Source organism: Pelophylax lessonae (assembly GCF_965119305.1).
Source record: "Pelophylax lessonae genome assembly, chromosome: 13".
Lineage (NCBI taxonomy): Eukaryota > Metazoa > Chordata > Amphibia > Anura > Ranidae > Pelophylax > Pelophylax lessonae.
In genome coordinates, this window is record NC_138780.1 from 96,275,310 (window position 1) to 96,300,944 (window position 25,635).

At 43.7% G+C, this 25,635-nt stretch overlaps 1 protein-coding gene across 2 annotated transcripts in view; it reads left to right on the forward strand.

The window, feature by feature from the left end:
- The window catches only part of HECTD1 (HECT domain E3 ubiquitin protein ligase 1), a 321,546-nt gene that overhangs the window by 115,817 nt on the left and 180,094 nt on the right, over positions 1–25,635 (forward strand). For both annotated transcript variants that reach the window (XM_082275332.1, XM_082275333.1), the window contains exon 9: positions 20,177–20,291. In XM_082275332.1, the coding sequence (XP_082131458.1) occupies positions 20,177–20,291 (115 nt within the window). The remainder of the gene's footprint in view (positions 1–20,176; positions 20,292–25,635) is intronic.

Consider the following 25,635-nt stretch of genomic DNA (forward strand, 5'->3'; position numbering starts at 1 on the left):
TATTTTGTGGCTCTATTAGTTGTTTTTTTTTTTTTTTTTTTTTTTAATTATGACTTAATTCAAAACTTTTTCTTTAGTTTTGAGTAGATTGGTAATGGATTAGACCCTATCAGTTTTTATTGCTTTTTGTGCCCCTATTAGGGAGCTGCATCCTCTTTGTCCTGTTTACCATTCTCATTGAAAGTAAAAGGAAATCCCAAGTTTTGTGTTGTCCCCAACAATGTAATAGGGGGGAAATATTCCAATGGGGGCACTAGTTCCTGTGGGTCCCCATGGATTCCTTTAATTCGCATGGATTTCCTCTTACTTCCAGTTTGGCTGTGGACAGGAAGTGAAAGTAAATCTCCCCAGGAGTTACAGGTATATCTAAAAAAATGATATCATCAAAAAGTTAATTTAGTTCAGAAATTCAGTTTAAAAATGGAAACTCGTATATTATATTATATAGATTCATTAAACAGAGTGATCTATTCCATTTCTTTCCAATAACTTTGATTATTATGGCTTATAGCTAAAAAAAAAAAAAAAACAAAATACAGTATCTCGGAAATTTAGAATATTTTGAAAAAGTTCAATATTGTAGACTCATGGTGTCACAATCGAATCTGCTTATTGACACAAAACACCTGTAAACGTTCCCTAAACCTTTAAATGGTCTCTCAGCTGGTTCAGTAGATTACACAATCATGGGGAAGACTACTGACTTGACAGTTGTCCAGAAGACAGTCATTGACAACCCTCCACAAGGAGGGTAAGTCCGAAAAGGCCATTGCTAAAAAAATCTGACTGTAGACAAGGGGGGTGTGGCTACCACCAAGATGACTGGATGTTACTGAGCAGCTCTCTGCCAGCCGCCACTAGAATGCTTCAGTATCCTGCATACCAACAGCTGCTCCCGCTACCCTAACTGGCTCACGGGAGAGCCTGCTCACCAGGCCATTGATATGAGCAAGGATTGGAATTCTACATCGACCGAACGCCTGAAAGAATTTGCACGCCCTGAGAAGCAAGATGGCAGGCGGGGCCCTCCACACATGATGTGGCAGTGCACTGCCCCCAGAGACCGAGCACTGCTTCTGAGAAACCAACCAAGATAACCCTGGAACTGGTCCATTCTCAGCTCCTAGCTGCCATCGTTACCTACAGCACATACTTGACTGGTAAGATGGAAGAAATTAAACTGGACATAGGCCTTACTAAGGCAAGATGTTCAGCAAATCAGGGAACGGGTCACAGAGACAGAACATAGAACCTTTGCACTAGTGGATGACTTCACCCCCTTCCCTAGCCGAGTCACTGCAGCTGGAAAAAACGATTTCCTTCTGGTACCAGAAGGCTGATGACCTGGAGAATAGGCTGAGACCATACAACGTCAGGATAGTGGCTCACCTGAGAGGCTGCGAAGGCCAAAACCCTGGGGATTTTGTTGAAACTTGGGTAAATCCCTGTTGCCACATTCTCTGCAGCTGTTGCTGTAGAAAGAGCCCACAGAGTGCTTGCGAAACCCCCTCTACCAGGTGCACCACCGAAACCTCTCCTGGCCCGCCTGCTAAATTGCAAAGATCAATATTTAATAGTCCGCAAAGCCAGGCAGAAGGGCCCCATTTAATATGAGAACTCACACGTTTAATTTTTTCCTGATTTTTCGATCGAGCTGCAAAAACAAAGAGCTTCTTTTACAGATATTAAAACGAAGCTGAGAGACCGCCAAATTATCTACTCAATGGCCAACCCGGCACAGCTGCTGGTAGTGGATGAAGGCAAAGTTCTCTTCTTCACCACACCTGATTCAGCCCAAGATTGGCTCCGTTCTTAAGGACGTCCTCCATAATTCAGGACTAGGCTTCAGATATATTCAGATGATACTTACCAGGTCGTTACAATAACTATATCCTTGCAGGTGTGTTTAAATTGCTGGTGCATTACTATCTGTCTACTATGCATTTCATGCTCTATTGGAAATGTTCCTGCACTTTAAACCAAATAGGTGCACAGAACTGCACAGAGACAAAACTTTGCAATTGCACCAGAGTTGCTCATCACCCTCATATTGTGGAAGAAAGTTTCCTTGGAGATTGCTGTTAGCGTCTGGTCAAGCATCGGTTCTCTGCACCTATTTAGGTCTGGAAATAGTGGTCACCTCATGGACTTGCTTCCTTTGTGCATGTCGGCGTTAATCAGTATTTGCAAAGCTCAAGATGGTGATCTTGTTTTAGTTGTCCCTTACTCGTTCTTACTGTCGCACACCTCTATTAACAAGGGACTTTGAAAGGCAGTTGTACCCACAAATTGCCTTCACATATGCAGATTCTGTGTGCAGGCAATGCCCCATGGAATGTTCCTCAGGTTAACCTGAGAACGATTTTGTCAAATGTTTATAGTTACGTTATTTGGTGTGTACAAATCAAAGACGTTCTCATAGATGCTATTCCCTACGTGGTATTCCTGGTTATGGATATGGCTGTGCCTGGTATTCCTGGTTATGGATATGGCTGTGCCGGATTGGTTCCATACCCTCTCTGGAGTTTACAATATTTCTTTACCGACACAATGGTCACGCTATGTAATTTTTTAACTTGGAAAATCAGGGGCCTGGGTACAACACATAAGCAGTCCCAGGTATTTTCCATAATGGCACAATCCAAAGCCCAAATTATATGTCTACAGGAGACACACTTGGTGTCTGAAATCCTTAATCACTTACGTAAATTATGGCTCCAATGGTCGGCCCACTCATATTACTCTGCATACTCCAGAGGGGTCTCGGTAATGGTGCACCGCTCTGTCCCCTGGGAATGGCATCAAATGAAAGTTGACCCCAGCAGGGGGATATGTGTTTATAAGGGCCTAGGTGTATGACATGCAATTCGTTATTTTGGGAATATATAATCCTCCACCAGCTACGCTGCATATTAAGGAGGCAGTTGTATTCACAAGCTCCTTCCCCAAAGCTGCAGTCTTCTTATGTATGGGAGATTTTAATCTTCTTTTAGATCCCCTCATGGATAGGCATGGACCACCTCTCCGTGCACATCACCCTCCTACAATTAATTTACTGGTAAAAGAATTTGGCTGGCAAAACTTAAGGCGCATCTCTAACCTCCTCACACGTGCCTACTCGTAGGCTATTCCAGGTAGGGGGTGTCTGTCTAGAATAGACTTAGCGCTAGGCAATGATAAAATTGTCCCTAGAGTATTATCCATTTCCTACCTTACCCCAGGTGTCGCAGACCACTCGCAACTTGTATTAGCTCCTAAAATGGGCACTCCTGGCACAAGGCAATCTTGGAAAGCTCATCCATTCTGGCTATTCCTGGTAGGGTTTCAAAATAGAATTCCCGAACAATTACAGGTGTTTTTGGAGGCCCACCGTCCCTATAGGGACTCGATTTTTTGGAACACCCTTAGGCTTCTTTCACACTTATGCGACGCAACTTTGCCGCGATTTTGCGGCGCGATTTTGAAAGCAATGGCAAGGCTATATGCCTCAAAACGCATTAAAATCGTGGCAAAGTAGTGCAGGAACTACTTTGAAGTCGGTGCGACTTCAAAACCCACTGATATGAACGGGGCTCATTAAAAATAATGGAAAACGACTTGTCATGCGATTTTGCGGTCCAAAATCGCGGGACAAGTTGCACTAGTGTGAATGGGGCCTTAAGGCTTACTTGAGAGGAGCCCTTATATCCATTATCTCTACATTAAACGTTCTGCCCACCAGGACACTGAAGAGTTGGTGAGAGCATGCCGTACGGCAGAAGCTGAATTTCTCACTTCCCTTCTGCCTTCACACGGGCAAGATGGGAAGTCTCAACCCGTGCATGCGCTGAACATATGTTGGCTATTACTACACACAAGCTCTTTTACTCACAGCAAAAAACATTTCAAACAGGGCAACCAGTCTAGTCACCTACTCTCCCACATGACTAAGCAACAATCTGGTAGCCTAGTAGTGACCAGTATAAAACAAACAGATGGGGATCTTTAAAATGTTGATACTCCCAAAAATCTTATACCTCTTTAGGACCCTCCCGATCCCGCTTAAACTGTCCCACCTGAACAACATTTCCAAATGTCTTAATTCCTCTGGCAGGGGAAAATAGGCCAATGGGCCTATACACCTTATCTGCCACAGACGAGCAGGTGGCCTGGGTCTCCCTGACATAGGTGACTACTACACGGCCCCCCACTGGAACAAATGCCTCATTAGTTCGCCAACACGAAGTCCTCGTGTTTCGCCAATACGAAGTCCTCGTGTTGGGTTAGCCTAGAAACAGCCTGCTCCCATACACCAGAACTATCTTCTTTACCCTTAGCGGACTAATGGAGACAGCTTAATCTACTTAACCTTCCACCTCCTGCCCAGGCCTCCATTCTGGCATGGAGATCACTTATTCTTCAGTCTAACTCTACCCCTACCAGCACCTCCATTAGACTGCGTTTACAGCTTTTAGAAGCCCTGATCCCCAATCTATGCCTCCACTCGTTTGTGGAAGTGGGTATCACCTGGGTTGACGACCTATTCACTGGCAACCTGCTCACGCCTTTCGGCCTTCTGGCCTCTCGCCATGGCCTTCCTAGGTCCTCGCTCTTCGTCCACTCACGTATAGCCTCCTTTCTGAAAAAATTCCCACCTCCATCCATCAAAGTTGACTTTCTAGCATGGAATCACCTTACTCGGGCACAAACCCACACTAAAGGTATTACTTTGCTCTACTCCCTTTTACAAAAGAAATGTCAGTTGGTTAAGACCCCCCCCCCCCCCCATTGGCTTGGGAATCTGATCTTAAAAAAGAGTTCTGGTTACAGCAATGGTCAAATGCTTTGAAATATGGGTATCAATCCTCCCACTGTGTAAATCATTGGGAAACCTCCCAAAAATTACTAACGCGTTGGTATTGGACCCCACACATACTAGAAAGTTACTATCCATCTCAATCTCCAATGTGCTGGAGAGACTGCGGCCAGCAAGGTACCCTCTTCCACATATTTTGGTCATGTAAGTCACTTACCAGTTTTTGGAACAAAATGTTCTCCGTAATAGCTGACATCAGCAAAGTTACTGTATCACCGTACCCAGCTCTAGCTATCTTACTACTGGGAATTGACTCCTTTCCACCTTCAATTAGGACAATAGTCTCACCCATATTGATTACTGCTAAACTCGTCATAGCAAGACACTGGCACAGCTCTTCCTCTCCCAATCCCTCTGAAGTGCTCATCCAAGTTCAGCTAAACTGTCAATATAAACGCCTCCTAGCTCTTAGATCCTCCTCCTTTCCCTCTTTGTGAAAAGCATTGGAAACCATGGATAGACTGGTACGGTATACCTCCTACCGCACCTCAACTCTCCTCTAGTACCTTCCTACATTATAGCTCTCCCACATGTTCTCCTTAGCACAGAAATTATACCACCTTGCTTTATGTCAATGCTTGTTTTGCATTCTTCACTGTTGATATCTGCAACAATTCCTTGACCCTACCTGATTTCCATATGCAATATTTATGTGTACATTCATATACTATGAGTATTTTTACTGTTCCACTTGTTACATCTGTTTTGCAAGTGGCTGCATCCGCAATCATTTGTTATATTCTTTCTTTAAAACCTCAATGAAAACGATTTGAAATAAAGAGTTTAAAAAGAAGCTGTCTGTTCAGAGTGCTGTATTCAAGCATATTAACTGAAAGTTGAGTCGAAGGAAAAAAGTATGGTAGAAAAATGTGCACAAGCAGCAGGGATAACCACAGCTTTGAGGGGATTGTGAAGCAAAGGCCATTCAAAAATTCGGGGGAGATTCACAAGGAGTGGACTACGGCTGGTGTCAGTGCTTCAAGAGCCACCACAGACAGACGTATCCAGGACATGAGCTACAACTGTCGCATTCCTTGTGTCAAGCCACACCTGAACCAGACATCAGAAGCTTCTTACCTGGGCTAAGGAGAAAAAGGACTGGACTGTTCCTCATTGGTCCAAAGTCCTCTTTTCAGATGAAAGTAATTTTTGCATTTCATTTGAAAATCAAGGTACCAGAGTCTGTAGGATGACTGTAGAGGCACAGAATCTAAGTTGCATGAGGTCCGGTCTGAAGTTTTCACAGTCAATAATGACTTGGGGAGCCATGTCGTCTGCTGGTGTTGGTCCACTGTATTTTATCAAGTCCAAAGACAGCACAGTGGAGATGCTGATTTCATTTTCCAGCAGGACTTGGCACCTGCCCACACTGCCAAAAGTACTAGTACTTGGTTTAATAATGATGGCATCACTGTGCTTGATTGGCCAGCAAACTCATGTAACCTAAACCCCATAGAGAATATGTTTGGTATTGTCAAGAAGAAGATGAGACCCCAGACCCAACAATGCAGATGAGCTGAAGGCCGCTATCCTAGCAACCTGGGCTTCCCTAACACCTTAGCAGTGCCACATGCTGACCACCTCCATGCCACGCTGCATTAATGCAGCAATACATGCAAGAGGAGCTGTACCAAGTATTGATTGAAGACTATAATGTACATGGACATAGTTTTCAGTAAGCCAACATTTCTGTATAAAAAAATCTTTTTTTTTTTTTTTTTTTTTTTTTTATTGTAATATTCTAATTTTCTGAGATACTGAGTATTGGGTTTTCACTAGCTGTAAGCCAAAGTCATCAAAATTATAGGAAAGACATGCTTCAAATATATCCCACTCTGTGTAATGGATCTATATAATATACAAGTTTCACTTTTTGAATTTAATTACTAAAATTACCTTTTTGATGATATTCAAATTTTTTGAGATGCACCTGTATAACCCCTCGCTTACTCTATTCAAAGTGGAGAAAAAGTTTTTCTAAAGTTCTTTAAGGCTTTCTTTACTTTATTTTCACCTGCGAATACTGTCGGTAACATGCTTCTTGTTTAAGGGTGACCATGTTCCCGAACACTGTGGTATCTAGGAAGAAGCAGCACTTTAACTCTAGGACACAAAGTATGTTTAAGACTGCTCCCTATCTCATATCCATAACAAAGGGGGGAGGTGTTCCATAGTTCAGATATTACCCGGCAGTAGTGCTGATAACAATGCTTAGGATTTTGGTTTAGTACAGGTAATGTGCAAGCTAGGAGTTCACTGGATTTCTGGCGGGACCATCAGATATTTTTTGTAATTCAAGCATTTTTAAAGATGCAAAACATGCATATATTGCTGAGATGTATTGTGCTTTTTTTTTTTTTTTTTCTTGCCCTGGATAAAATTAATTTATATTCAATACATTTACAAAGGATTACTTTTTGTTTTTTTGAATTTGCTCAAGGAGTTCTGTAATTCACTGCTCCTCCTAAACTGAAGAAGTGAATGGTGGGGTACAGCTCCTACCTACTAGTTTGATCCAAGGTGTTTTCTTGTATTGGGTAGTAAATAAAAAGTATTGGGTAGTAAATAAAAAGCTATGTGTGTTTAGATGTATAACTTTTGTCTTCTCAGATTTTGTACACTTTTATCTATTTCTCGCTACTCATGCATTTACTTGTAGCAGTAGCTATGTTTGGGTCTCCTAAAGTAGGAGTCCAGTGAATTTTTTTTTAAGTTTTAAATAGAATGATAGGTCAGGTTTTTATTACTGTCCATTTGAGAGTTTTTTTCTTCATGTTCTATCCCAAAAACATGACAGGACTGTGTGGCAATCAATCCAAAGTGAGGGGAAATCCCAATATCTTAATCATACCGTACAGGACACAGGCAACCTATTCATACACCATGGGTTATAGGCGTGTTTCTTTAGGTGATTGGACACTGGCAAGCTTTTGGGGACATGCCCCTCCTAGGCACCTCCCCTATAACCCTGTTTAACTTCTTGAGTCCTCAGTTTTTTGCTAGTGTCTGAAGATGGACCTCTTCTTCTTCACTTAGAAATCCGCTCCACTAGTTTATTTTCCTTTCTACTTTTCTTAGAGTTCTTCGATTAACTCTCACTGTCTTCTTATACTTACACAGAAGCAGTGTATCTGGATCAGGCAACTTTGGGAGCCATACCCGGACCCCATGCTGTGGTGATAGCCTGTAATGTTGCTTCAGGCACTGGATTATGCAGAGGCAACACGTTACAGGGTACTATACAGGTCCGGGCCCTGGTCCTTTGCTATAAAATCCATTCTCTGAAGACTCCTAGAGGGCGCAAAATCAGATGGGAATGAAGAGGATGTTGATGCAATATTGGAGGAAGCTGCAGAAGATTTCTCTTACCCACATTGTTGCTATTTTAAAGAGGGAACTTCACGCAATATACATTAAAAAGCTAATTAACTCTTTCTGAAAAAGCCTTGACATTGTGCGGATTGACTCTTCTCCATCTCGCCATCCCCATTGGGCACAAAGAGTAGATAGAATGTGCAGCCTATGACGATTGGGTCACGGCCGAAAGGATTTTCACTCCCCAAAAATCTTTTCTGAACTCTATCAATTGGAAAAATAATTTCAAAAGAAATGGGTTTTTCTTGTGGTTCATACTGCTGTCTCTGTTTTAAGCAAACCTATCACTGTACCTATTGAAGATGTTCCTTCTATTAAAGGCTTTGCTGATAGAAAGTTGAGATGCTCTTGAAAGCGGTCTTTAACCTAGCAAGCCGAGCCTTGCAACCGGCTGTCCATGTTTGTTCCTGTATGTCAAACTACAGCTAACTGAACTAGGACAATGTATAACCTACATGACCCTGTTGTTCATGATCGTGCTGTTACAGAGCAATTACAATTGCCTTCTGGTTTGCTTTTTTTTGTGTAAATGCCCTGCAACGTGTCATTAAACAAATATCCAGAAAAACTCTAATATCCATTCATATGTGCAGAACCTTATGGGAAAAGGCTTGGACAGAAGAAGCTGAATGCAAAAGTCCCTTCACATGTGTGCCCTTCCTAATGAGACGTTTATTTGGTGAGGCATTTACCATCCCTTCTCAGGAGTCCCTAGCTTTTCTAAACGCAGGGCACCTGCACACTCTAACCAAGCTTTTACTTCAGAACCTATGTTCAGTTTTTCCTTTCAGCACAAGGCTTGACCGCCAAAGGCCACCAAGCTTTCATTAACCTGTCTTCACAATAAAGAGGCTCCCTCACTCCCAAGAGTGAGGAGACGTCTGTTAGGCTGTGCTTCTTTCTGGGTCACAAATGTCCCAGACATTTGGGCTCACTCGGGGGTTTTGAAAGGGTACAAGATATAGTTCAAACCTTTACCACCTCCTTGCTTTCTTCTTTCAAATCAACCAAAAACTGTCCTAAGACTGTCAGATTTTCAGAATGCCCTGAATCACCTCTTGTCCCAAGAAGTCATTGTTACCAGTGCTTTCACAGGACAGGTTCAAGGGATTCTACTGAAATCTGTTCACATTACCAAAGCCCAACAGGGGAATTTGTCCTATTTGGACATAAAATCCCTTAACAAATTCTTTCAAATTCCAAATGGATGGAATCCAAAAGGTCAGTGATTGACTCTTTTGAGACAAGGGAAATATATGGCATTGGTGGCCATAGATGCCTATATGCATGTCACCAGTTATCCACATCATCAGCGATTCTACACATTGCAGTTGCACTGCCCTTCGACCTATCCTCTGCTTCCAGAGTGTTCACAAAAGTCCCCAAGAGACGTTTACAGCCACCAGGATGATTGAACGATCCTCACTCTTGAATCCTGGCAGCAACTGCAGAAGAAGCCTTAGCCGAGGATGATACTGGCCTTACCGGGCCCTTAGATGCCTGCGGTGTCTGTCAGAGGACCCCGTGACTTCGGCTCCACAGAACGATACTGAAGTTTTGTGACGAACTGGCTAATGGAGCTGCATGTAAAACTGTGCAAACAGAACTGTCTTAAAGGTGGATACCACCAGATTCAGAACCTGTATGCAAAATGGGAGAGAGAACTATCTGTGTGACAGCAGCTGGTGAATCACAGCCTGTGGTCCCTGAAGCTTTGTGCAGAGGAAGGACCACCCTAGTCAGAAATAGAATCAGACCTAGGTAAATGAGTTCCCTGGACAGGGTCAGGATGGACCTTCGGTAGTTCAGATATCACCTGAATCTTTGTAGGAATTAAATCCGCACAAGGAGACTCAGGACCTAAAAACCTGAAAAGGGCAAGCTTTGTCCCCCCTTTCTGGATTCCACCAAAAAACATATTGTGGATCTCCTTGATGCTCACCAAAGTCCACGGGGCCAGAAACCAGCAAAGATTTACCCCCACCCAACAGTCGCTGGTTTTATTGGCTTAGCTATTGAAAGCCAGATACTGAGGAATAGAGGTCTGTTTGTATCAGTGATCCCTACTATGGTGAAGGCAAGAAAGTCATCCTCCTGCAAGGTATTCCATCCTATGTGGAAAGCGTACATTTCTCTTTCGTTCACTGACGGACACAGCTCCATGTCTTCTAGACCATTGGGCTTATGCTGCTCTCTCTTCAGGAGTAGGACTAGGCAGAAACAATTTTGGGATTTTGAGTCCCAGAGGGTATACCATTACGTCCTGCTATAGGAATTTAGTTTTTTTTTCTGCCTAGTCAGAAGTAAAACCTAGCTCTCTGCTGGGATCTGCGGTCCTGGCATTCTTTCCTTTTTTTAATAGAATTTTTTCCTTTTTCTTTATTATTTTTGTTCCTGTGTGAACTTCAATCAACAGCTGGACTTGGTGACGCACTGGATATCCTAGATCCTTATGGTCTTCCCAGTCTGGCATGCGAGCACGACCTAACTATTCGCTCCACGCTAGGTTGGCCACGACATAGCCCCACTGGACAGGGGCTGGCTGGCGAGTGAAACGCCTTGCGAGTTCGCCTAGCCCTGGTCAAGACAGCAGTCACGATCAGAGTCGCAGCGTGCCTCGGGCCGCAGCACCCCCAAGAGGGTGCAGTGGACTGCTGGGAGTAGTGCTCGCCTGATGCCGTGGCGTGGTGAGTAGTGTCCCCCCTTATTTCTTTTGGAATTGCTAGGTAGGTCACAGGCCCGCCCTGGGGATGGTAGGCTCCCTCCTGTGTCCTCCCCTCCCCGCAGGTTTTCCCCCTCTCCCTAGCGGGGTTCTCCTGCGTCATTTGTCCTCATCTGCCCCCAGCCCCCTTTTGGGGCCACAGGTGTATTTTTTGGTAAGGGGATTCTCTGGTGGTGGGTATTGCTGTCGCCCCACTTCTGGGGGTTCCTTTACCTGGGGGGGGGGGAGGGAGGGTCCCTTGGGGGTCTCCTCCTGGTGGATGCCTTCTTCCTTGGGGTCCAATGGCCCGTGCAGCGCCTACATTTTGCCGTGGATGCTGCATTCATGGCTTCAGCGGTCATATTTGTGTAGTCCATCGGCCAGGTTTTTGGTTTCCCATTGAGAATATCGGCCGCCATTTTCTTTTAGTCCGAGTGCAGTGATGTGCTGCGGGGGCCTTTAGTGTCAGTGTCAGCCCTTTCTCTTTCATCGCAGTGTGGCAGCCTGTTTGGCGCTCTCCAGCTCTGGGGTGGTGAGTCTGTGGGTATACGATCCTTCCTCTGCTATACAGCGTCACGGTTGCGCTGATTCTTGTGATGCTCCAGCGGGGGGGGGGGGGGGGGGGTTCGTCTTTTTTTAAATTTTGCTGCACAGTGAGGCTCCGATTAACCATGGAACTATTTTTTCCGGCCCTTTCTGCTGTGCACATTCCAGGGGTAGAGAATTGGCAAGCGGAATATCTGTCGGCAGATGTTGGATCCATGTGAATGGTCTCTTCACCCGTAGGTGGTTTCATCATTTGCGCCTTCTATGGGGGACCCCCGGTGTGGACCTGTTGGCCTCCTGTTTCAACAGAAAGGTGCAGAGGTTCATGTCCAGGTCTCGGGATCCTCTGGCCGACGCCGCAGATGCACTGGTGGCCCCTTGGGGTCCGTATCGTCTGATTTTTACCTCCAATCCAACATCTGTCGAGACTGCTACGCAGAATCGAGGTAGAAGGTATTCCCGTCATTCTGGTGGCTCCAGGTTGGCCTCGCCAATCCTGGTACGCAGGCCTGTAAGGCTGGTAGCAGACCAGACGTCCCTTGGAAACTTGCTCTCAGGGAAGATCTTCTGTCTCAGGGACCAATCTTCTATCCTGTTTTACAGTCGCTGGCTTTAACGGCCTGGCTATTGAAAGCCAGGTGCTGAAGGACAGAGGGCTGTCTAAGTCGGTGATTCCTACTTTGTTAAAGGCTAGGAAATCTACTTCCAGGAAAGTTTATTATAGAGTTTGGAAGGCGTACATTACTTGGTGTGAGTCCCAGGGGGTTTCTCCCCCTTCCTTTTCTGTGTCTCGCCTGTTGGAGTTTCTTCAACTAGGTGTAGATCAACGTTTTGGCTTTGGACACCATCAAGGACCAGATTTCCGCCTTGGACATATTTTTCCAAAGGCCATTGGCGGCACAGTCCTTGGTTCACACTTTTGTGCAGGGAGTTCGCCATTTGGCCCCTCTGGTGCGATCCCTGGTACCTCCGTGGTATCTCAATTTGGTACTATCAGTACTTCAAAAGTCTCCTTTTGAAAACATCCGTGAACTTTCTCTAATCCCTTTTAACAGAAGGTGGATTTTTTTAGTCGCTATTACTTCTGCACGTAGGGAGTCGGAGTTAGCTGAGATGTCGCATCTGCTGCGACCATTTCTAGGTGGATCACGCAGACGGTGGAGCAGGCCTACTCTATTAAGGGTTAGGTTCCCCCTTTCCCTGCGCATTCTACAAGGGCGCTCAGTGCCTCCTGTGCCTTCTCTCATCCGGCGTCAGTTTTTTTCAGGTGTGCAAGGCGGCTACGTGGTCATCTGTACACACATTCACAAAGTTTTATAAGGTGGGTGTACTTGCCTCTTCAGATGCGGCGTTCGGTCGTAAAATTTTGCATAATGCGGTTGCAGAGGCTCCCGCCTCCTGAGGGTGTAATTTTGTCCTGGTGGTGAGCTCCAGTTGTTCCTGGTTGGCTTATGTTTAGCCTTGTCTGGAATTATATCTCTTGCTGTGCTTTTCCCACTCCTCATTTTCCCACCCCTCATTGGCATCATAGCGAAAACTAGATTTTTGTCTTACCGTAAAATTCTTTTCTCTGGGGTTCACTGGCAGACACAGCACCTGTCCCTCTGTTGAGTTGAGTTATGTTTTCTTCTGACACTGCTTGTTACAAACTGAAGTCCTATAGCAGGAGGTGATGGTATACCCTCTGGGACTGCCTCAGGGGTGTACCCAAAATTGTTTCTGTCTACTCCTACTCCTGAAGAGAGTGCAGCATAATGGTCTAGAAGACGTGGAGCTTTGTCCGTTAGTAAACCTCAGAGAAAAATAAGTTTTTCTAATACAGATTTACCTGTAAAATCTATTTCTTGAAGTACATCATGGGACACAGAGCCATAAATCATAACATATGGGTTATATAGCCACCTTTAGGTGAAGGACACTGGCAACCAATAAGAATTTATGCCCCCCTATATAACTCCTCCCACACAGGAAGTACCTCAGTTTTGTAGAAAGCAATAAAGCCCCTATAGAAGAGGGGAGGGACCTCCTGTGTTACATGATTTACTTCAAGAAATGGATTTTACAGGTAAGTCTGTATTAAAAAATAAATTTTTCTTTTCGTACATCACGGGACACACAGCCATAAATCATAACATATGGGCTTTCCCAAAGTAATGCATCTGAGGGGAGATGAACACCAAAAAATACTGCCATCTGACCATAAAAAGGATTACACCGCTGCCTACAGAACACTGCGGCCAAATGCAGATTCCTCCTGAGTCCCAACATCCACTCAATAGAAAAAAGTGAACGTATGGTAGAATGTGCCTTTACAGGAAAAGATGGAACCTTCCCTACTAAGCCATATGCCTGGGTAATAACCAGCGAATCCAAAAATAAATCCTAGACTTAGATGCTGCCAACCCCTTCCTGGGCCCTTCTGGCAGCACAATCAAGCTCTCGGTCTTACAAATCTGAGCTAATTTCACTAAGTAAAACTTAGGTGCACGCATTACATCACGCAGAATGCAAAAACTTTTCCTCCTCTGAATAAGGATCTGGAAAAAAAGAAAGGCAGTATAATGTCCTGATTCAAATTAAAGTCAGGCACCACCTTGGGCAAAGAACCTTGATGTGGACGTAGAATCACCCTAATCTTGATGAAAAATCAAGAATGGCTCTCTATAAGAAAGAGCTACTAGTGCCGATCCCCTTCTAGCCAAAGTTATCGCAATCAAAAAGACAATTTTTCTGGTCAAAAGAACCAGGGGAACCTGCCCCAGAGGCTCAAAAGGCTGTTTTTGCAAAACTGCTAACACCAAATTTAAGTCCCAAGGACACACTGGTGGCTTCATCGGTGGAAGCAAACGTAAAAAGTCCCGGACGAAGCTTTGAACCAACGAATGGGAAGCGATCAGTTCCTGGAAGAAAACCGATAAGGCTGAAATTTGCCCTTCGATAGTGCTCAAGGCTAATTTCATATCTACCCCTGCTTGAAGGAAAGCTAGAATTCTCCCAACTGGTTTCCTAGTGTTTATCAGCGTATGAACTGCAGGGCCAGATATAACCCTTTTCCTTCAAGATTAAGGCTTCAATAGCCAAGCCGTCAAATTTAGAGACTGTACAGCAGGGTGGAATATAGGACCTTGAGAGAGTAGGTCCGAACGCAATGGAAAAGCCCAAGGCCTCGTCACTGCCAACATCTGGATTTTTTCAAACCAAACCCTCCTGGGCTATGCTGGAGCTATCCGTTACTGGTTTCCCCTCCAGCTGGATCCTGCGGAACAGACGCGGTATCAGCTGCACCAGAGGAAAGCATAAATCAGGGAATACTCCTCCCTCCCAAGGAGTCACCAAGGCATCCACTCCGACTGCGAGTGTATCCCTGGACACAAATCTTGTCTGCCTGCCAGTTCTCTATTCCCATAATAGAAACTGCTGTTGGGTGTGGCACAAACCTTTCTGCCCAAACAGGATGAAATCCACCTCTGTCTGGGCTAATCAACTTTGCGCTTCCTTGATGGTTGATATAAGCCACAGCCGTGGCGTTGTCTGATTGTACCCTGACAGGGTGACCCCGAAGCCTGGACATCCAGAATTTCAAAGCCTGACTGACTACTCGGATTTCCAAAACGTTGATGGGGAGACCTATCACTACCCAAGACCGTTTCCCCTGGACAGTGGCTTCCTCCAGATCCGCTCCCCACCTGCAGAGACTGGCGTCTGTAGTCACCACTTTCCAGGTCACTGAAAGAAAGGATTTCCCCTTCTCCAGATTTTTGGTCAACAACCACCAATTTAGGCTGATGTACTCTTGGTACCAGAGACTGAACTTTTCCGGTCCAGGTAGACAGAATGTTGTTCTGTAAGGGTCTGGCATGGAATTGAGCATCGGGAATTGCATCAAATGCGGACACCATCTTCCCCAATAACTTAATGCAAAGGCGTATAGAAGGATATCTCAGCCTTACTACAGACCGAACCAGATCCTTCAGGTCTGGGACCTTTCTTGCTGGCAAGAATATCTTTGCCTTTATTGTGTCTACAAGTAGACCCAGTTAATCCAGACCCTGGACCGGCGATAATGCTGAATTTACCAAGTTCAGTATCCAGCCCAGACGCTCTAGGAACTGTACTGTCTGGAGGACATTTCGGCTTAGAGCCAAAGCTGATTGATCGATTAGTAACAGATCGTCCAGATATCCTATTTCAGATAGGAGTTGTGGCTAATCCGAAGGGCAGGCCAAAAACTAAAAATTATGGTTCTCTACTGCAAAGGGTAGGAACCTTTGAGCCTGGAATATAGGCACGTGAAGATATGCATCCTTGATTTCTATGGATGCTAGAAATTCCTCTTCCTGCAGGGAGTCTGACTGAACGAATTTACTTCATACAGAAAGTGCAAATGTTCAGAAACTTGTTTTAAAGCTTTGAGATCCAGAATATGTCTCGCATCCCCATTTGGTTTGTGGATTACGAACAGGTTTGAGTAAAAATAAAAACCCCTCAACTTTTCGTCCTCCAGAACCCCTATTATCACCTTTTGAGCCTTCAGCTGGTCCAATGCCAGAAAGAGAGACCGCCTTTTTAGGGCATCTGTCGGTATACCAGACCTTATAAACTGGGGGTACGGGAACACCCAAAATTGCAGTTTGTACCCCTGTGAAATGGTGGAGATAGCCCAGTTGTCTTGGATCAAATCCACCCAAAACTTTGAGAACTACCACAGCCTTCCCCCCATCCACATGATTGGGGGCGCCTCTTCACAGAGTAGGCTTAGTGGAAGACTTGGCTGATTTCTTGTCCCAGGGCTTTTTCTTACCCTGCCCTGAAGGCTTGGTTCTGGATCCAGATGTTTGAGGCCGTCGCCACTGTCTGGAATTAGAAGTACTGGTAGTATGAGTGCTGGGGATTTTAAAAAAGACGCTTGCTTTTCCTTTTCACAAGTAGCAACATACTCTTCCCCCTCTGAGATCTTTTGGATATACTTATCCAGATTATCACCAAAAAGGCATTCTCCTTGATAAGGGAAGCCAGCCAGTAACTTTTTACATGATCATTCCGCAGACCAACTCTTTGACCAAAGGATTCTGTGCATATGCACAGTTATCAGAGCAAACCGTGACATTTGCCTTACGGAGTCTGTAAGCATCCAGTGCAAAACACAAAGTGCGAGGTAGATCTGACAGATCTTCCATGGACTCTCCTTGAGAAGGAACGGTCTTGGACACCCGCTTCATACGGTATTTTAAAGACTCACAAACTCCTATGGCCCTTACTGATTGTTGTATCGTAGATCCAGCAACAGAAAAGGAGGCAAGTTAAACTCTTGTTAACCGCAGAAATGGCAGCATCCACAGTGGGTGTATTACATTTCTTAGTAAACTTTTGCTCCTTAGAATACAATAGTGAAAACCTTTTAGGAGGAACAAAAATCCTTTCAGGATGGTCCTAATCTTTATACATTTCTTGCTCCAATATCGGATGTATGGGAAACGTCTGGGGGACTATGAGCAAGACGCAATGAGCCTAGAGAGGAAAAAGAGACGTCAGCTGTCAATAAAGGAGGAAATTTGTATCCAGACCGGACCATTTCAGTAAGAGACTGGAAAAATAAAATATCTGGGTTTGAGAGGTAGACTCCTCTGACCCTTACTCCCCAGAATTGGAAACCTCAGCTTGACCTTCCATAGGGTCACCATCAGCTACTTCTTCCACATCCTCTGCCCAATCCTGAACTGGCTCAGGTGAGGGGGATCTATCGCGTTACCTTCCTTGAGATGCTGCAATGATGCCAGCAATCCTTCCCTCAAGGCTGGCTAATGCCGATGCTAAATCGTCCTTAGTGATGTAGGTTGCGGTAGAAGTACTTGGAGTAGCTACTATGCCTGACAACCGTAATGGCTCAGATTGGCTAGTTGCCTCTTACTCTTCAGGAAGAGTAGACACCGTGGAATCATGGGTATGGAATCATGGGTAGGGCCTTCAAGGCCTGGCAGTGGCATCCCAGTGCCTCTTCCAACTGTGCCCCCTCGACCCTTTTTCAGGCAGACATTGCTTTAAAGCAAGACAAACTTGAGGTACTATCGAAGTGTACTCAAGGCTGGTGCCAAGCTTATACAGCCTAATGCACACTGCACTGATTATTCCAAGTTACAGCAGGACCGGTTTGTGCCTGTAACATACACCCACAGTGACCCACTTAACCCAGCTGCTGTTGCTCTGTGTCCCCTTCAGCCTCTGACAGAGGCTAGTGTGTTGGAAATGGTTCCTTCCAGAACGTGCCCGTTTATTCCTTTCAGGTGATCAGCTCAGGGTAGAAAACAATGTGATACAATAGGAAAAGAAATAATGATTTAAATCAACTTTTTTAACAATCCCACAACTGCCCCAACAAGATATAACTTGCAAGCATAACATCCATAGCCTCATGGAGGAATACACATGGCACTTGGTCTCCTTAAATTTTTAGTGCCTAAAATATTTACAATTTGCAATTATGTCAGCAATTTTTACCTTCAAGGTTTGCTTTATAAGGGAATATTTTAAAATTGACTCCAGTCCTGCTGCATGATTCAGTTTTGATACAGTAAATCAAATCTTCACCCATCACGGCAAGCTTTGTCTTGGCGACCTTCAAGGACTGGTTCCCCATATTTTAAAGGGGCCACGATCTTGAACCTGTAGAGCACCCTGCACGGAGCACCTTTTGGGTATAGTATTCCAAGGATCCGGATCCCAGGGTCCAGCGCCTAAAAAGGACAGCATTACAGTCAAAACCTTGTATCTGATTCCCTAGGCCAGGTACCATCTTTTTAGTCTATTGACTGTTTAAGATGGATCTGATAGCTAAGCCCTTAGATTCCATGATCTTTGATCGGGGCTAATAGCATAATCTTCTGTCTTCATTTGAAGAGAAAATGTGGAGACGCTCTTCACAGTGACCATCACCTTTTATCACTTTAAAACTGAGGTACTTCCTGTATTGGAAGGGTTATATAGGGGGGCATTCTTTCTGATTGTTTGCCAGTGTCCTTCACCTAAAGGTGGCTATATGACCCATATGTTATGATTTATGGCTCTGTGTCCTGTGATGTATGAAAAGAAAAGGATTTTACGGTAAGACAAAAACCCAGTTTTCTTGGTGTGAGTTGATTTGCGCCTATCCTCGATCCTTTTCTGTGGCTCGGATCTCAAACCTTTCTTCAACAGTGCGTTGATCAGAAGTTGGCCTTGAGTACCATCAAGGGCCAGGTTTCTGCCCTGGCAATCTTCTTTCAGCGACCCCTAGCCATTGTACTCTTTAATTCGAACTTGCATTTAGGGGGTTCAACATGTGGCCCCATCTGTACGGTTTCTTTTGCTGCCATGGGATTTAAATTTAGTGTTTTCAGTTCTCCAGAAACCTTGCAGGGCCGATGTAGTTGGAGCCATTCGAGTGTACCTAAAAGCTACAGCTTTCATTAAACAGTTTCTCTGTTCTTTCCTTGGGAGCTTACAAGGAGCACCTTGCTTTTAAAATATATCAATTGCACAGTAGATCAGGAACTTGATTGCAAGATCTTATCCTCTTAAACAAAAACCTCCTCCTGTGCTGCTGCATCCCCACTCCACCAGGTCTGTAGGTGCATCTTTGGCATTTAGGCACAAAACCTCTGTTGCCCAACTGTGTAAGGCCTTGACCTGGTCGTCTTTTCATACTTTTTTCAGTGTTACCTGGTGGATGTCCTGTTATCTGTGGATGCAGCATTTGGCTACAAGGTTCTTGCAGCGGCACTTCCTTGGCCCCTGATGTTTTTTGGTCCTGTTGGCAGAGTCCATTTGCATAATTCTTGCCACCCTTTCTATTCATTTCTTGGGGACATCCCATTGCATATGAATAAGTTAGTTGCATGTGTCCTGTACTAAACGATTAGGATGAGTCTTGCCTGTAAATGTAATAACTTGGAGTATGGGACCAACCAATTCCCCCCCCCCCCCCCCCCCAGGAGTTGGTTCACAACGTTGGGCACATATTCTTGTGCTATTACCCCCTAGTGCAATTTTGCAGCCTATGCATTTGAATGAGCTTCAAATAGCACCATAACGTGAAAGCAATAGTGCATGCACTTCTTTTAAAAACTTTCTGCACCAAGCTGCATGGTACTGCAGTACCATGTAATTTGCTTCCCACAAATGCACTGAGTTTGTGATCTGCACTTGCGGTGCTTTTAACATTACATAGACACCTACATGCAGATTGCAAGGTCAGTGTGCTAGAATGCTTTGCGGGAAACACACGGAACACACCTTTCCCGCACTTCGTTCTGGTGTGAACCGAACTCTCATTTACTCTGCATTGCTTGCAACAAATCTTAGTTCTCAAAAAGTGGGTTAGGGTTAATTGTGGGTGCCCTGGGAAGGTTCGGTCTTTAATCACCTGAAGATATAACCCCATTAACCCACGGTGTATGATATATCGCCTGTGCCCTGTATTGCAGGCAAGACATTGAATATACAGGTAAGTAAAACTTCCTATTTTTTGTAATTGTCATCCATTTATAGTGACAGCTATAACATTTTAGATTTCCCTTGAGTTTGACTTTTCACTATGACAAATAGTGAGGGCAGGATCTATGAGAGAGAGAAATTCTAATCCTTTCTGACATAATCTAAAGCTAAAAGTTAAATTTTAGGTAATGGTGATTCAAATAAATATTAACAAGCAATTATACTTTCAGACACTTCTACGCCATGGTGCTAATCCAGACTTGCGTGATGAGGATGGGAAGACTCCTTTGGACAAAGCAAGGGAGCGTGGACATAGTGAGGTGGTCGCAATCTTACAGTCGCCAGGTAAGCTTAAATATTCTAGCAGCAATTTACTTTTTTACGCAGGCTGTGAGACCTGTGGCAGTTATTTCTTTATCATACAACACGGGACACACAGCAGGCCATAATAATTCATATCTGAGTTATTTGCCACCTATGGGTGAATGGACACTGGCAAATCCAACAGACAGGGAGTCCCCATCTATGTAACTTCTCCCATATAGGAAGTGCCTACATTTTTTTTTGGAGGTGCTGATCATGGCTGTTAAGCTGTCCAATTATAATGGTCCCAAAAAAAAAAAAGGAGGTCCTATTGGAATTTAAGGGAGTGTGGAATCGGATCATTTCGGATTGCTAAAATGGATGGTACTCCAGCCTCAGAGAAGAAGTGAGCAGGGTTTTTCCTGTAATGCAACCTTTTTGGTGCTGGACCCTGTGTATTGGAAACCTGGTCAGTAGTTTCAAAGGTTTATTTCCAGCAGGGTGCTGTACAGTTCCAAGGGTGTGGACCCCATGATATAATGGGGACCTGGTCCTTGAAGGTCCATGGGTGACAGGGCCATCGTGAAGGTTGGATCTTTGTCTATAGGCAAGATTCTGTGGCTGGATTGGTAAGATGATTCCCCTTTCTTTTTTTTTTTTAAAAAAAAGGGGGGGTTATATGCCTTTATATGCATGTACATGTTTGTGCACTATCCGCCAGATACTTGCCAGTTGCCATTACTGTGTTTCCCCACTAGATGGCGATAGTGTCATGTTTCCAGACTTGTATTTTACTTGAAAGCATACCTGGCTATTTTAGCATTCCTCACATACTGAAGGAGCTGCCAGCCGGTCAGTGGAGCTTGGCGGGCCACAAAGCCAACAAAGGGCACGCACAGGAGCGGCCTCCGCCAGGAATGTGCACATGGAGTAAGTGAGCATGTATGTGACACAACAGATGTGCACTGGCATGTTATTTAAGGAAGCGGGTTCCTTTCACATGGGGCTCCTGTGAGGCGGCTGGAACGTACAAATAGCAGGCTTCCTGCTGGGCACGTGAGTCACTGTGGGTACATGGATGCAGGTATTGCAGGCACTGGTATCTGGGTTAGTTTTGGTTATTGAGCTGTGATAGCCCCTGAGTGCTGGATCACAGCTTTGCAAAGGGGTGGAGGGCACAGGGTTTTTTTCCTTAATGTGTTTCTTGCCTTTAAAGTAAGCAATCTCTTCTAGAAAACGGAATGCGCGGGGGGGAGAGCACACAGCAGGTAAGGGCACAAGTGCGCCGCTGTCAGTATCAGAGGATCCTCACTGTGGTTCCGCTGTGGTAACTTCCCCTGAAAGGCCAGAAGCGACCGGCGGATCTGAGCCATTGCGCTCAGATCCGCTTATCAACTTTAGCTGGCCTAAAGGGTAAAATAGCCGGTATTTTATATAAACCAATATGATCAGATGTGGTGGTCAGAATTTCTTCAACAATATCCAAACACTTCTCCAAAGGTAGTATTCTCCCATCAAGCAGTTAACACCAAGTGCCAAAAATGAACAAATCACAGCATGATCGTGCAATACCGGTTTTTAATAAAATGTATTCCTAAAATTATCTCTACATAAAATGCGCTTACTTTAAAATGTGCCCAGACTGGCACCAGCTCGATCAGCCTGCACAGTAACACTGGCAGTCCCGGCTACAGGGAACCATTAACCCAGCTGTTACCTACTGGAGCCCAGCGTGCGTTACACCAAGAACCAGATGTGACGTCCTGGATTTAGAAATTTTTAGAAAGGATAAAAAAACGTAGTACCAGAACTAATTTCAAAACAATGAATAGGAATGGGTACATATCTACACAAAGTTTCCACCACCCAAGCTGGGTAAGAGCTATTCCCAAGGACCAATTTGTTCATCTGTAGGACAGCTAGTGAGAAGAGAAAAAATTGTAGAAGTTTTCACATCATCCGAAAAGTAGGAGTACAAAATGGATAAGTTCATACATAACCTGTGGTGCCTAATTTGTAACATATTTGCTAATTTGCCCATGTGGATTAAAATATGTGGAAAGAACAACACGGTGTCTGTCTAAACGCATTGGGGGAACATTTCAACAATGTTAAAAAAAAAAAGGGGAATAGACAGCATAGTGTCACAATAGGGATCTCACATCAATGTGTTTTTTTTTTTTTTGGGATAGACAGAATTTATAAATACTGGAGGGTAAGTGACAAGAAGTCCAGTAGGGTTAAACTTGGATATTGACCTTAACTGTTTCCTCAATGACTTCTAGATATATGCACCCGTCGCGAAGATTAGAGGTTGCAAGTATAAAAGGGGTAAGGTTTAATTTGTATAGGCCACAACAGTACATTATATAAATGGACAAATATGGAAAGGGGAACGTACAACACTTATAGGTACATCGTTACACTATCCCTGTTTCTACACTATATAAATAGGGATGGCTGGGGGGGGGGGTGGGTGCAGATAAAATGGATATAGAGGGGGTAAAGAATTGTTAACCACTTACGGACTGCCTGCCGCAGTTTTACGACGGTATTTTGATGTTAAATACCGGGGTTATGGCAGCAGATAGCTGCCAAAACCCCGGTATTTTTTTTTTATTAGGCGCGGTCCGCTTTAACATAAGGGTGGTCCCAGCGGTGTATTTGCCACAGGATCACCCTTATGGGCGGCGGGAGAGGTTCAGGCAGGAAGTAGAGTCAGGGCAAATGGCCCTTGCTCGACTCTATGGCCTTAGAGGACCAGAGCAACGTCATACGTTCCTTGCATTCCTTGCAACGGATGTAAAGAGCCCATTTTTTTTCATAATGAAAAAAAAAATACTTTTTTTTTTTTTTCTATTGTAGTGTGGATGTGAGATCTTTTGACCCCAGATCTTACATTAAAGAGGTTCTGTCATGCCTATTTCTATTACAAGGGATGTTTACATTCCTTGTAATAGGAATAAAAGTTTACATTTATTTTTTATTTTTTTTTTATTAAAAAGTGTAAAAATAAAAGATAAAATAGGAAAAAAATTTAAGCGCCCCGTCCCCATTAGCTCGCCCGCAGAAGCGGACGCATACGCAAGTCGTGCCCACATATGTAAACGATGTTCAAACCACACATGTGGTATCGCCGTGATCGTTAGAGCGAGAGCAATAATTTGAGCTCTAGACCTACTCTGTAACTCTAAACTGGTAACCTGTAGAAATGTATAAATTGTCGGCTATGTGGATTTTTAAGTACCAGTGTTTGTCGCCATTCCACTAGCGTGTGCAATTTTGAAGCATGACACGTTGGCTATCTGTTTGCTCAGCGTAACGTTATCTTTCACGTTATAGAAAAACATTGGGCTAACTTTACAGTTTTCTTATTTTTTAACTTAAAAAAATTAAATTTTTTCAAAAACAAATTGCATTTGTAAGACTGCTACACAAAAACGGTGTGATAAAAAATATTGCAATGATCTCCATTTTATTCCCTAGGGTCTCTGCTAAAAAAAATATGTAATGTTACGGGGTGCTAAGTAATTTTCTAGCAAAAAAAAAATGATTTTAACTTGTAAACAGGAGTCAGAAAAAGGCCCTGTCCAGAAGTGGTTAATATGTAAGGAAATATGTGTATAATGTAATCAATAGGGATTTATGGGATGTACTATATGAAAGAGTCACTAGAGAGCAGTATTTAAATAGGATGCTAAATGGAATGGCTATGTATAGGCTATGGAAGTAAGTAAGTAATAGGATAGTATATAAATAAGTAAATGAGATTTGCCACATGAATTTTATACATTTTAAATATGATATGGTTTGTCAAACAGTTTGTAAGGATTTTAATCAATGTTATTTGTATAGTGTGATTTAAACTGTAAGAGCAGTGCCAGCTTGAATAGCAGTGCTAAAGTTAAGGGATTAAAACTAGGTAACAACACTAATAACTTGTCCAAAAGATAATATCCCCTTCTAAATTGGCAAACCACTATGGGAGGTAAAAGGAGACGGATATATATATATATATATATATATATATATATATATCTGTGTGTGTGTGTATATGTATGTGTGTGTATATATACATATATATATATATATATATAATATATATGCTACTGTTCAATAGTTTGGGGTCACTTAGAAATGTCCTTATTTTTTTAACGAAAAGCACTGTTTTTTTCAATGAAGATAACGTTAAATTTATTTAGACATATAGTCTAGACATTGTTGTGGTAAATGACTATTCTAGCTGGAAACGGCTGGTTTTTAATGGAATTTCTACATAGTTGTACAGAGGCCCATTTCCAGCAACCATCCTTCCTGTGTTCTAATGGTACATTGTGTTAGCTAATCGCGTTAAAAGGCTATTTGATGAATTCAAAACCCTTGTGAAATTATGTTAGCACAGCTGAAAACTGTGGTGCTGATTAGAGAAGCAATAAAACTGGGCTTCCTTTGAGCTAGTTGAGTATCTGGAGCATCAGCATTTGTGGGTTCGATTATACTCTCAAAATGACCAGAAAAAGAAAACTTTCTTCTGTAACTCGACAGTCTATTCTGGTTCTGAAAAATGAATGCTATTCCATGCGAGAAATTGCCTAAACACTGAAGATTTCCTACAACGGTGTGTACTACTCCCTCCAGAGAACAACACAAATGGACTCTAACCAGAATAGAAAGAGAAGTGGAAGGCCCTGGTGCACAACTAAGCAAGAAGACAAGTACGTTAGAGTCTCTAGTTTGAGAAATAGACGCCTCACAGGTCCTCAACTTCATTAAATGGTACCCGCAAACTGCCAATCTCAACGTCCACAGTGAAGAGGCGACTCCGGGATGCTGGCCTTCTAGGCAGAGTGGCAAAGAAAAAGCCATATCTGAGACTGGCCAATAAAAGGTAAAGATTAAGATGGGCAAAAGAACACAGACATTGGACAGAGGAAGATGGGAAAAAAAGTGTTATGGACAGACGAATCTGAGTTTGAGGTTTTTGGATCACACAGAAGAACATTTGTGAGACTCAGAACAAGTGAACAGATGCTGGAGGAGTGCCTGACGCCATCTGTCAAGCATGGTGGAGGTAAAGTGATGGTCTGGGGCTGCTTTGGTGCTGGTAAAGTGGGAGATTTGTACAAGGTGAAAGGGATTTTGAATAAGGAAGGCTATCACTCCATTTTGCAACGCCATGTCATACCCTGTGGACAACGCTTGATTGGAGCCAATTTCCTCCTACAACGGGACATCGACCCAAACTGCTAGAACTATTAAGGGGAAAAAGCAGTCAGCTGGTTTTCTGTCTGTAATGAAGTGGCCAGCGCAGTCACCAGACTTCAACCCTGTTGAGCTGTTGTGGGAGCAGCTTGACTGTATGGTATGTAAGAAGCCAATCTAACTT